We start from the raw sequence: 14,489 nt of genomic DNA on the forward strand, positions 1-14,489 counted from the left end.
AAAGGTAGCATTATCCAAAAACCATCATTGCTTAAAACTTTAACCCTTAAGAAAATAAAATGCACACTCACAATTCAAAAACCATGTAAAGCATTCCATCTGAGCTATATGTCTCCAATAATTCTACAATGTGGGGATGTTTCAGCATATGACAGATGCTGGCTTCCCGCTTTAGATCTGCAAAACAAACACACAACATACTTTGTTAGGTAGGAACAAAAGACAATCAGAGTGAATGATGAATGAATGGATGTGATCTATGGTAACATGAAGACTTCTCTAACTAAAGAGATGAAATCCCCTATTTAAGCTAAGCTCAACCTTTTAGCCTTTAAAATCTTTGACGATATAACTTTTCATATTTTTTGCCAGCTTAAATCTATATATTATAGAGTCAGCTCTTATTAATAAGAAATGTAAATAACACAAATAAATATTTCCCACAAACTCTTATAATCAAGTTTCAAAATTTTAACTTTCTTGATCTGCTAATAAGTAACTCAATTTGCTGTTTTGAATTTAACCTCTTTTTCTTAGTTTTCCCTAGATTGGATAAGAAGATCTTATCTATTCTTTAGCCTAAAATCTAGCATTTACAGACACAAATCAAGGAAGTTATAGGGCATAGGGGGCAAAAAAATTAGTATAGTTTAAACAGAAAAGTCACTATTCCCAGCGTCAAAGTCAGAAATTTTTTAACATCAACTATAAAATGTGTTGGGCAATTCGCAACACTACCTATAGTGTTATTTTGAAGAACAAATTCTGATAATGTAGGTAAGACTAGTGTGCAAGTTATAGAATACTATTTGGAAAATAAAACTGTTAATATCATCATTGTCAACATCATCACATGAAAACAGTTTGGGCATAGGTATCATTTGCCATGTGTACATGGAACAAGATAATTAAAGCCTTCCTGTGTTAATAGCGCTGGAGTTTTACCTGTTTGCAGATGAATAAAATCCAAAGTGACATTTTTTCTTATTTGGAAGTAGAAGGGAGACAGGTAAAGAAGAACTAAGACTAAGGATGTACTGCACAAAGCAAAAGAGATAACATCATCTCCTCTCTGATTTATTAATTCAACTTAGTCTGGTCAACAAGAACAATGGCTGCAGATGGAACCGTAGAAGACTTACATAAAGGTAGAATGAGGAAAAGAAGTCAGTAAATTAGACAAAAGAGAAGCCACCAGAAAAGGAAGAGTCAATAATACAATATTAAGAAAGCCAAGGGAATAGAAGGAATTAAGACATGAGTAGTTGGAGAAGGCTGAGAAAAGACTGTAAGATTCAGCCAGACAAGACCATTAGCATTCTGGGCAAGATCAAGTTCTGTGGAAAGGTTAGGTTCGAAGTCAGTATGCAGGAGACAATTGTGTAATAATAAATTTAAATCTATCATGTCTCTCACTGGGGTAAGTACCTAGTATGATCATTGTCATTTACTGTCCCTACAACCCTGTGAATTAGGTATTTTACAGATGAGGAAACTGAGGCTTAGAAATGTGTTCATAATCACATAGCTATCACAAGGGGTAGGTTTGAGCCCTGGCCTGTCCAACTCCAAAATCAGCAGTCATTCCGTGATGCCATGCCGGGTTCAGACATGATCAGATTCAAAGAACCTGGCAATAGGAAAGGAATAGCAGGGTCAAAGAAGGTTTGATTTGTTTGTCTGTTTTTGGTGTTGTTTTAAAGGGAATGTTCTGTGTGTTTATAAGTGGCAGTGATGAAGAACCCACAGGACCTGGGGTGGGAAATCTCGGTGCTGGTCCTGCCTCTGTCACTGCTACTTGCCAGCTGACTGCTAACCTCTACAAATGCCTTCCTTACTGCTAATGAAATGGGGAAGGCGATAGGTGATGCAGGACCTGTATTGTCTACTAAATCAACTTCAGAAGGCAGTGGTAAGATTCAAATGAAAAAATGGACGTGAAAGGACTGTGTGGAATGCAGCACTGTGGGGCTGAGTGGGTGAGGTGGCTCAGTATTGATCATAAAGGAAAAGATCAGAGGCACATGAAAGATGGTCTCCATCTCCAAAAGCGGTTGGAAAGGTCCTGCAGGAGAGGAGAGGTGTGAATCAGGCGTGGGTTTTGTGCTGGGAAGTCATAACTACAAGGAAGGGTTTGACAAGTGTTCTAGAGAGGCAGGCTGAAGCCAGACAACATAAATCAGACGCCTGCACAATTTTTTCTCTCCCTTCAAGAATGTTGTCTCCTGATTCTATGAAAAGCTTAAGGGTTTTATTACTCATTTTTATGCTTATCTCTAGCTTCTCGTTTTATTAGAAGTTACCCTTTTCATATCTTTTGTTTTTACCTTGGTTTCTCTCTTTCCATTTCTTTCTATTCTGATAAAAAAGCCTGATTTAACTCAATGCTCTGACATCGGAGTCAAGAGCAGAGATTTAGTGTTTGCCACAATGAAAACTAGTCTTTTCTCCTGTTTTTAGTTTATTTTTTATTTTGCCCCTTCACGTAACTACAGTGTGTTTCAACCCCCATATTCACCATTCGCCATGTGCCACACTTGTTGTACTGAGAGATTGTAAGTAGAAATGGATGTTCTAAAGATGCCTCCATTTGACCTGCACATTTTTGCTTGGTATATGGCTGAACATGCTCCTGATCTAGTCTCTTATCACTTACCCACCCTCGAAATGAAGGTAGAATTGCTGGGAACCCTGCCTTCAACAATTAAAACAATTTAAATGTCACTGGATCTGATATTTCTGGGACTAAAATTCGAACACTGATTGAAGCACAAAACTAACGGCATAAAAATATATTTGAAATTGTAAGGGCAATGATGCAAAAGACGGCTTAAATCTAGGATAACTATGGCACCATTTTCCATAATTCAAGTATTGATTAAATGGGCGTTATCGAATAGCCCAAAGAAGAAAATCACAGTTTAAAAAACACAAATGATTCATATATGCATTTGAACTATAGATTCAAGGAATATTAAACTCAAAATGTTTGTTTTTAGATGTGAATGTGAATTAAAGATGTACGTATTAAGTGCCATTAATTTCTCGATGATGTAGCAAACTAAAAATAGTATTTTCCTACAAATCAACTCATGAAGCAGAGTGGGAAGGAATTTGAAAGTAGGTGATAATAATTTGATTTGAAGTTGTGATTATCTGACTGCTTAGAGATACTAGCACGGAACATTCCTGCGAGTGACCTGACCCAGTTACCATGGCTGTTTTGAAGTGCTGCTTTGTCTGTAGTAATGGGTAACTCTCTCCACTCTTCCTTGTATTTTTCAATTTTGTAATTTCTCAAGGAAATTTTAAAAGATTTTTAAAATAATCTATTTCTATGTTTCGTGCCCTTACATTTATGTGCCGATATTTGATCAATTTACTTCCCTTTAAAAGAGGCACTAGTCATATGGCAAGTAATATTTTATTTTCTGACCAAAATTTGAGAAATACACTTAAATTAAATCAACCTGCTATATGGCTTGAGAACTACTACTATTACTACTACTACTAGTTTCCTAAGAAGTTTGGGCCATCCAAGAACAGTAAAGCAACTGTGCCCTCCAGGGTCTACCTATTAGTCTGTCCCCCAAATAAGGGAGAGTTAGGGAAGCTGTTTCAGGTGGTCTGTTTTAAAAAGAATTTCCATGGAAAGTATTTACTATTCATTTTACTACTAGTTGTTTTTCTAATAGGAAAGTTCTTCATACTATCTTTTAAAAGTCGGATGCCACTTTCAGAGCGCCACAACTCTGCAGCAAGCTAATTTGACCATGGGTCAAAAACAATTTGGGTATTTACAAACATGATTGAAGGAAAGAATGATTTCTGACATTCTTAGCATTGTAGTAGCAACCTCGATCTCAATATCTGAACTTAAAAGATCTAAATTTAAGTGTTAGCTTGCCTAGATCCATTCAATAAGGATTTAGATCAGCATCATCCAAAAGAAATATAATGCCAACCATATACATAAAATTTCTCAGTAGCCACATTAAAAAGTAAAAAGAAACAGGTGAAATTTATTTTAACGTATTTTATGCAATCTGATATATCCAAAGTATTATTATTGTAACATATAATCATATTAAAAATTATTAATGAAACATTACATACTTTTTTTGTACTAAGTCTTTGAGATCCAGTGTGTTTTATACTTATAGCACATCTCAATTTAGACCAGTCATATTTCAAGTGCTCAGTAGCCACACGTTGCTAGTGGTTACCAAATCAGAATGGTGCAACTCTAGATAAAATGACTTGCTTTAATTCTTATCCTCTTCCAATTGTGAGTTCTTCTGTATTTCTTAAACAGATATTTGTAAAGTCACTCAGTCATTCAAAAAAGAATCTAAACTCAAACAGATGCGTTTATAAAAAACATTTCCATAGAAGGAAACTCTATAGCTTCTTTTAATAATTCAAATCCATCCCTTAATAACTAACTCTGGAATTTCTTCACTATCGTTAATCTAAATCCTTCATTTGATCAGTAGTTTTGGATTATTTTATCTTGCTTAATCTACCAAACACGCAGAGTAATCAATATCCACTGTATAGTAGCCCTTTGTACACTCTTCAAAATTTACTGAAGGACCTTAGACTATGCAGTGCAGCATGTGAGAGTTTACTATGCAACATCTGAGATCTTAAGTGCGCCCCTCTATAAGTCCTCATTTAATAATTATAATAACCCTGCGAGATAAATATGTCTATTCTCACTTTACAGAGAAAGAAACTGAGGCCCTAGGTTCAATGAGACAAATAAGTCATTGAAATCACACAACTAGTAAGTAGAAGAAGCAGGACTAACAACTGAAGTCTAGTGCTCTTTACATCACACCACAATGGCTCCTGGGACTGTGTAGTTTTTATATGTGCCCTTGAGATCCAATCACACAATAGTGCTAATGTGCTAACACTGACTTGGGTGACGAGCTATCAAGACTGCTACATGGCCGGCCCCGTGGCTTAGCAGTTAAGTGCGTGCGCTCTGCTGCTGGCGGCCCAGGTTCGGATCCCGGGTGCGCACTGACGCACCACTTCTCCCGCCATGCTGAGGCTGTGTCCCACATACAGCAACTAGAAGGATGTGCAACTATGACATACAACTATCTACTGGGGCTTTGGGGGAAAAATAAATAAAAATTAAAAAAAAAAAAAGACTGCTACAGAACCAGCTTATTTCAGCTGCACTGTCACCAATGATGATCAGAAACTAGACACTGATCTTTTCCTGATAAATACATCAGTATTCTCATTCGTTTTCAAACATTTTCCAGGTGGTGTTAGAAACTTAGTAGTTAACAAAATTCACTAAGAGCGGACTCAGGCTCCAGATGCACATAAAGAATATTTTAATCTAGTTGTAGAAATAATTACGACAAGTATTAATGTGTTCATTTGAATCAATATTAATAACAAAATAAGTACATGAAAGTCATTATTGACTCAATATTTTTCCTTGGTGTACTGAAAATTAATGACCATATGACATTTTAAGAAAAGGATCCAAGCAGAACCTTGGAAGGATTACAGTAGCAAAGTCAAATGCTGTTGCTGAGTTCCACCTTTATCTAATAACCAATTTGAATATTAAAGATCCCAGCTGCCTTTGGCAATAATACAGGTCAGGTTGGCTTTAATGAGGCCATCTTCCTATAAATCAGGAAAGTTGATCTTCTTAACTAGTGGATGACCAGAGGCCCAGACAGGCCCACACACCAATCTGGGTTAACTGTAAACTCATTATTTCTTTGATCTTTTACACATTTTACTACCACCCTATATCTTTTATTATCTTTTTTCACACACAAAGAGAAACCCAAACAGCTTCTCATTTCTTTGAATTATTGTCCATATTTCTTTAATCCTATGGTCTAAAATATCATCTGTCAGGTGAATAAAGAAAGCAAGCAGTGTACCATTAATTGAGAATGTTTGATTGATGTAAATTTTTTCTTAAATAGGAAAAAGTATTAGTTAGAAATCAATCTTAACTGCATTAAGCATTTACAAATTAATGGAGTTTTGGTAATATATTTCCCACAGAATTTTCAGTTCTGATAAGTGTAATGAATATATTAAAGCAGCCTGCCCAGTAGAATACCAAATTTAAACTAAATTCAACACTATATTTGTAAACAACTACCCGCTGTAAAATATAATAAAGCCAATTTCTATGAGAACTACTTGTCTTCCGTCCCACTCTTCATTAGGATCAGTTTGGTAAATAATTATCTACAAGTGCCATTTATTTTCTAGGGACTTACATTTAAAATCTCCAGGTCATTCCTAACCAATACTGAAGTACTATAAATCATTGAGCTTACTAATTAGATATTAATAAAATCACAGGTGACCAATTCAATGATCTTAACTAATATTTCTCTTCTAAGGTGTTAAAATGTCCTGAAAGAAGAGCAGTTGCTTAAAAAGTCATTTGTGGATAAGAGCCAACATTAGGTTAAAAAGAAACCAAATTATTTGTCTCTTAGAAGATATAACTCTGAGTCTTCTATTCAAGGAGTTACTCAACCATGAATTTGGTGAAAATCTGTGTTAGACTCAACTAATAAAACAGAAAGATGTTAATTACATGGATAGAAGGAAAAGGCAGAAGTGACTGAAATCCAAAGCAAATCAAGTTCCAGTATTAGAGTTTTTCTCAAATATATGAATGACCAGTATTAAGATCATATTTTGTACATGATAAAGATAGAAATACAATATTTTAAACATTTCTAGAAGGTACAATTCCTCTGTTGCTTTTCATTCTGGGAAATGTAAACCAAAAACCTTTTACAAAAAGGAAAGATAGGGGCATTTTACTATTATAAAAACCAGACACCTGTTTCAAAATGGTACTCCTAACTTTATAAAATTAGAGAAATACCAGTCTATACTTCACTTACTTTTCAATATTAAAGTCTTTAAAAACATACGTTAGGAGGATGAAGGAACTTTGTGGGATGATAGAGTATATATACTTGCTGAAAGTCACTGGACTGTACACTTAAATGGATTCATTTTATTGTGCACAAATTTTTATTCAATAAAGTTTAAAAGAAAAAAGTTATTGCAATAAGACAAGAATTCAACTAAATGTCTAAGTCAAAAAATGCTATTCACATACTTGTATTTTACACTTTCCTGATTACATTATCTATATTTACCTTTTATTTTTATTTACTTATTGATAGCTGAGGAGTTCAACAAAGATATGCTGCAGGATAGGTTTCCTTACTACCCACTTCCCCTGACACCTCCTTCCCCCAGGATGGGGGCCAGCCCAGAAAATACTGCCAGGAGGATCAAAATTCTCCCCAGAAAGCAATTTGTAGTCTGTTTTAATATATAAACAAAAGGATGACTGAGGCCAAGATTCTCTATGGCACTGTGAAATAATTATCAGAGTTTTTAATTTAATAATATGGGTTTCTCCATCCAGCAGAATCATTTTGTCAACAAATCTCATAAAAACAATAAAAAACAAATTTAGAGTAAAAATAAGTACCAATGTGCGACACTTATTTTGAAAAGGATCAATAAAAACAAACTAATTGTTTTGATAAACAACAATTTACAATCAGGGATTATGGATAACCCTGCAGACTCATGGCCTCAACCACCAAATTATTTCCGTATTTTATTTTGTTGGTCTACTGCTAAAATTCAGACTTGTACAAATAGTTGCAAATGACTAACAGGTGTGTGTAACTTAAATAGCTTGCCTTATAGTCTTAATTTTTTAAAAAACTGATCAAGAAGCTTTAAAGAGTAGTAGTAGAAATTTTTTGTTTCAAAGTGGAATCACTGATGTTGAAAGTGGCAGAGAGGAGAGGATACTTTTTGTACACAATGAAACTGTGGACTAAGGGAAACATAGGCAGTTCTGAAAAGGCCATATTTTTCCTTTTTAAAACAAAATTTTAAGTAAATAATATATTGCCTTACCCTTAGAATAAACTGTCATCATTTAATCTTTTCTATAAAACCAAGAGGTAGCATAATTATTTGAAAAAGTGGCAGCTACCTAGATTAGCAATTTTTAACTTATTTGGGGTCAGAGACCACTTTATAAATCTGTTAATGTGATAGATACTCTGCCCCAAAAGATTTTGCAGTAAAATTTAAGGGAAGCACTAAAGCTTAAGAAACTGATCTAGATACTGATGTCCAAGGATCAAGATTGTGACAGATAATCATGTAACCCATCCCCTGGAGGCCACAAGAACACAGTTGAGACTGGAAAGCCATCGAGACTAGTGCCTCCTGGTATACCTAAATAATGGGCATAATTTGAGGATAATCAATACTTAGATAAAAAAAATAAGTATATCCCCCATATCACTTTTGGCCTCTGCCCCCAAACCTAGCACTTTACTGTGTGAAATGCACGAAACCACCATAAAAGTGCTTTTCTTCCTTTTTTTTGAAAAATTACAAAAAATTCCCTTGGGGACATTCCATGTGGCCCAATTTCCTGTTTCCCATCTTGATATCAAAACAATATAAATTCTTTACTTATTAGAGCATAATGTTTACACACATAAAATAAATATACTTTCTATTTATGCTAAGGGTTTTTCTGTATTTGTTGTAGGTCGAATGCCAGAATATGTATTTCCTGACTCTTTGAAGAATATACATTTACAATCAACCTGCTTTCTTTCTTGACTTTTTTCTCAATAGTTCTTTTGCCATTTCATCAAACTTGGAATGGGTAAAACATAAGTTTCCTTAAAAATTGAGATAGAAGGAGAGGCTTCTAGCATCTGATTCACACACAGTTAAGTGCAGTCCCAGCAAGGCAGGATGCACAGAGCCAGTGAAAGCAAGTAGAAGGAAGTCAAGCAGGGCCTTAACCCCTCTTCACTTGAGAATCATTTGTCACTTAGTAGTAACAAAAGGCCTAATTCATGTCTCAATATTATGGGAAACAAACACAATCAATACCTTATTTAGGTCATTCCAGATAATAGTTTATTTCATATAAATGACTCTTCCAGAAAGGGTACCAACTCATGGTTTGCCTGGGACTTTGCAGTTGTAGCACTGAAAGTTCTGTATCCTAAGAACCTGCCCTGGGTCCCAGGCAAACCAGAATGGTTGGTCACCCTATTTCTACAGATGGCACTTATCCTTTCAAATGTTAACACTCTTCTGCAGGGAGGTAGTTATGATATAATACAGTAACACACCACATAAGGACGTTTCAGTCAATGACGAACCACATATATGATGGTGGTCCCATAAGATTTGTACCATAAAGCCTAGGTGTGTAGTAGACTATACCATCTAGGCTTGTGTAAGTACTGTAGGGGAGGAAGAAATTTTCCTCTACCCTTCTAGGTTCTTCTGGCTGGTCTAAGAATTAAATTGACATGAGACAGATTAGCAGGAGAAAAAGAAACAAAAGTTTAATAACATGTATACACGAGAGAAACCTTGGAAAACCAAGTAACTCAACAAAATGGCTGAAGCTCTCATAATAAATATCATCCTCAGCTAAGGACAAAAGATGATGTTGGGGGTGGGGAGAGTCAGGGACTTCAAAGGGAAGGAAGGCAATTCACAGGTAGGTGAAAAGGAGCAAATGTTTGGAAAACAAGCATTTGGCCACACAGAAAGAGAAGAACACAGAGGGGAGACCAACAAACAGGCTTTTCTAGGTTCCTCCCTGTCTACCACCTAGTTCATGTTATGCTAAGGTGATAGCTCAACTCCTGAGACAGGTTTTTTTCTTTGAATTCTTCTAGGCAGTTAAGGGGGAGGTAACAAGAAAAACTTTCTGAGTCTTTTGTTTCTTAAAAATAATCAGCCTAAAATAATCCTCATGTTAACAAGAGACACATTTTGGGGTGGCAAATTTTGTTGCCCTTCAGTACATTCTATGATGTTCGCACAATGATGAAGTCGCCTAACAATGCATTTCTCAGATCGTATCCCTGTTGTTAAGCAATGCATGACTGTAGATAGAGCAACAGATTTGTAGTCACAAGATCTGTCTTTAAATCTTGTCTCCATCACTTAGTAACTGATGTACTTGAACACCAGTTTCCTCATCTATAAAATGGAAAGAGTAACAGAATAGCTCCCATACCGGGTTGTAGTCAGCCCTGGATGATCAATAAAGTATGTGAAAGTGCTTGCTATGGTGCATGACACAGAGCACGTGCACAGTAAGTTTTGTTTCCTTTCCCTTTGAGCATTTTTGGCGGAAATAATTCTTTCCTACCTTTACCAAACGTCAATCAAACCAAGTTTGATGACAAGAAGTTGGCAATGTGAACAGCCAATTACTAAACCACACTGCTATACAGTTCTAAACCTACTTTTACTTTGTAGTTTTTCTTCTACAATGTTTTGGGAAATCATGTAATACAACTCATAAAGAACTGAATCTGAAGTTGACTCCAGGATTATTTCGAAAAAAAGTAAAAACAGGTATAGTTGAAGTGTCTAATAATAAGGACACTGGTAAAAAAAAAAAAACAAACAAGAGAATCCACATAGGTACATCTGTATGGCCTACTGACTACCAGCATCATTATTCTTCCAGACAGCCCTTGGATTCATCCTCACACCAACTACTAATTCTCCACTTCCTATATGCAGCCGCCAAAACCTGTCCCTTCTATTTCTGCAACATCTGTCAAAACGATCTGCCCCTTACTGCACTTACCCTAGCTTCAGCCCTCACGGATTCTTGTCTGGATCACAGCAAAGATCTTTTAATGGGTTTCTTTTCCTCCAGTTCCTTCTTTTCATTCCACTCATTAAATTGTCATCATAGTTTTACTCTAAAACCGGTATTATCATATTACTCCAAAAACCTTCATTGCTCTCCATTCCATACACCAAGACATTATAATCCCTCAGCTTGGCTTTGAAAACCTTCCAAAAATGATTTTAAGTCAAACAACTTAACTGGGATCCACAGAGCTATTTAGCAACATAACTGGAAATAGAACCTAACTCTCCTGCTTCTTAATCAAGTAATTTAGGTTTGCTTTCTTCTTCTTCTTCTTCTTCTTCTTCTTCTTTTGGATGTTACACATATTACATTCCTTTCCAGCTTCCTCCATCATCCTCCCTGACCCCCCTCCTGAACTACCTGCAGCTTCTGCAACCTCCCTTACCCATGCTCTCTATGCTCCTGAAAATGCTGCTCCTTCTGTTTGACACTCCATGTGCTTCCTTCTCTGCTGGTAAACCCCAACTCATTCATCAAAATTCCACTCACACTTTGCCTCAAAGTTCTCCTTAACAATCTCCCCAGCTGAGGTAGGCATACCCTGCTGTAATCTAACAACACCCCCCGTGCACGCCTCAGTATCTCAGCATTCCCCAAATTGTACTACTGCTGGTGGTTTACATTCCTGCCAACCCTGCTGGAAGGCAGCGCCAAGCACACAGAACTCATTTGACCAACATCTATTACACTTTCTGTCTCACATCAAAGTATATCTATCACTGAATCAGAGAGTGTTAGAAATGGGATAGACAGTAAGAAAGCCATCGTCACATGCTCCTCTCCATCCTCACATTTTACTCATAAGGAAAATGAGGTCCTAGGAAGGCAAGTGACATGCCCAAAGTCACACAGTTAGCTCACAGCACAACAGGAAAGATGAACTCAGGTATCTGATTCCCAATCTAGGAATCTTTCTGTTACCCTAGGCCCTATTGGAAGAGGACTCTAAACTGTCCAAAATTTGAGGCGATCTATTTCAGGTAGCACATACATACAGTGACTAAAGCATTTTCAGAGAATGACCAAAAAATGCCATCTACTTGGAGATAACTGGGTGCTGATGTTATTCTTTATATTGTATTACCATGACTGAATGCACCGGCTTTAAGAAAAGTAATATATGCCTAACATTTCTATGTCACTGTATAGTGAAGTACTACATCATTTAATATTAAAAATTACATGGCCAAAAAAGTCTTGTTTTGAAAGAATACTTAAGATTTAAAGTTTCACGTCAATTTTAACTATTTCTTAAGTCCAGTTATATGTGGATCTTGTCTTTTGTTAATTACTCAGAAGTAATTTTATTAGGTTAAATGATCACAATTCCAAAAGCAGCATTTATGAAAAGAGCACATCTAATTTTCTTCCACTAGAGGACACTAAAGATCATATTATAGCTAGGTAGACAAATAATATCACCAAGATCTCTGGCTACAGACAATATTAGTGGTATGAATAATATGACACACGGATGAGATGATTATTTGCCTTTGACATGTCGAACAACAACAATAACCATCACTAACATTTACCGAGTGTTTACTATGAGTCAGGCTCTATATTAGATGTGTCAACTCATTTAACCCTCACAACTACCCTAGGAGGCAGATGATACTCACGTTACACCTGAGGAAGCCGAGGCAGGGAGCAGTTCAGTAACTCACCCACAGAACTAACAAACTGCAGAGCAATGATTTAAATGCAGGCAGTCTGGCCCCAGCATCTATGCTCTTAACACTCTGCTATACTGCTGCTTAGGTCTATAACTACTCAATTCTGAAGATGAACTTTAAAGGTAAAAGCTATTTCTCTGCGTTACTGCTAAAAACTGAAATATAAAGTCTCAAAGTTCAATCAGAGCAAATTTCAGTAATAAAATCATAATACCTTTCAAAAAAAATCTTAGTTTAGCCCTTTCGACTCAAGTCACCTGGTGATATTTTTGAAAAACTAGTTTTCTATAAGACGCAGAATCATTAAAAATACGACTAGGCAAGCCTTTCGGAATGGCTGCGTGAGCTCAGGGAAACCTCCTCCCAGAGAGAGATATATTTAGCTGGTCAAAATTAACAATCATTCAAAGTCTCTGAAGATTGATCAAAGGGCTTACAACAAATTGAGAAGCATTTATTCAATAAAATCTACAGAAACTCGATAAGAACAATGGGAGGCGGTAGCATTCAAGATAGGGACTGTACCCGTGCCCCCACAGCTCTGCCTTGTGGAGAAACTGTTCTAAGGGGCCCAGTAGCCAAGTGGCAGATCCACTCCCTGAGGTGGAAGAGCTATTCGGGGTGGATTTTGCAGCTGGTGAACATCAGAAGATCTCATGTTCCACAGCTCCATGCTGTGGAAGGCCTATATTGAGTAGGTGGTAGAAGCCAGATAGCAGCACCCATCCCCCTACCCCCTAACTCCAGCTACATACAGATTATCTGGGTGGAGCAGCTGGTAAAGAGTGTAGTCTCCTTTTCCCCACACTGCTCTGTGCTGCAAGAGAGCTACAAAGGTGGGCTCAGCAGCCGAGTGGCAGCTCCCATCTCCTTCAACTTCCTAGGCAGAAGAACCAGTCCAAGTACATTTAGCACCTGGTGAACACTGGCAGATGTCATCCTCCCTGACTTTGGGTGTGGAAGATCCATATTAAGTGGTAGTATCAGCCAGGAGGGAGCACCAATCTATGCTCTCCAACTCCAAAACACACAGCCCTGCTCCATAGGGAGGATCTGGGTGGAGCAGCCAATGAGGAGTGAATTCCCCATTTTCCCCAGCTCTCACTCCACAGTGCAGAGATTCTGCTCAGGGGAGGGTATAGCAAGCCTCACAGACTAGCAAACTCTGCCCCTGACAAGGGGCTAGACTTTAACTACATCAGACTATGGAGCAATTCATATCACAGGGCATTGTCAAAAATAATAGAGCAATCAGCTAGCAACTAGTACAGTGTGATACCAATAGAGGTAGATCATTGTAATGACAGATCAAGAGAAGACATAGTCAAAGAGAGCCCAGTTAAAGCCATAGTCATTCCTGATAGTCAGGAAGATTGTACACATGCCTAAGGCTGCTCCCTCTGGAGAGGGATATCAGAGGTTGCACTGAACTAGTCCAGCAAATTACTAAACAAATAAACAAGCAAATAAGAACAAGAAGCCCTGGAGTGTCAGAGGGGTGTCAGTATCCAGAGCTGCTATAACAAAAAGTTAGGAGATATGCAAAAAACAGGAAAGTGTAACCCTCATATAGGTAAAAAAAAAAAAAAAAAATGAAGAAAATAGAAACTACCTTTAAGGGGACCCAGGTGTTGGACTTAGCAGAAAAGACTTCAAAACAGCTATTATAACTATATTCATAGAACTAAAGGAAACTCATGTTTAAAGAATTAAAGGAAGATATAATGAAAATGTCTCATCAAATAGAGAATATCAGTACAGAAATAAAAATTATAAAAAAGAACAAAATGTATATTCTGGAGTTAAAAGTACAATAACCAAAATGAAAAATTCACTAGAGGGGCTCAAAAGTAGAGCTGGCAAAAGAATCAGTAAAATTGAAGACAGATTGATAGAGATTATGCATTCTGAAGAATACAGAGGAAAAAAGAATGAAGAAAAAATAAACAGCCTCAGAGAAATGTGGAACACTTAACACACTAACATATGCATAATGTGAGTACCATGAGAGAGAAAAAAAGCTGAAAAAATATACTGATATAAAGATTGAATAA

General features: G+C 36.8%; 1 protein-coding gene across 10 annotated transcripts in view; it reads right to left on the bottom strand.

The window, feature by feature from the left end:
* Positions 1–14,489, bottom strand: part of CASK (calcium/calmodulin dependent serine protein kinase) — a 381,795-nt gene that overhangs the window by 234,122 nt on the left and 133,184 nt on the right. For all 10 annotated transcript variants that reach the window (XM_058535677.1, XM_058535675.1, XM_058535673.1 and 7 more), the window contains one exon: positions 72–177. In XM_058535677.1, the coding sequence (XP_058391660.1) occupies positions 72–177 (106 nt within the window). The remainder of the gene's footprint in view (positions 1–71; positions 178–14,489) is intronic.

The sequence above is a fragment of the Diceros bicornis genome, chromosome X, assembly GCF_020826845.1.
Source record: "Diceros bicornis minor isolate mBicDic1 chromosome X, mDicBic1.mat.cur, whole genome shotgun sequence".
In the NCBI taxonomy this organism is placed as follows: domain Eukaryota; kingdom Metazoa; phylum Chordata; class Mammalia; order Perissodactyla; family Rhinocerotidae; genus Diceros; species Diceros bicornis.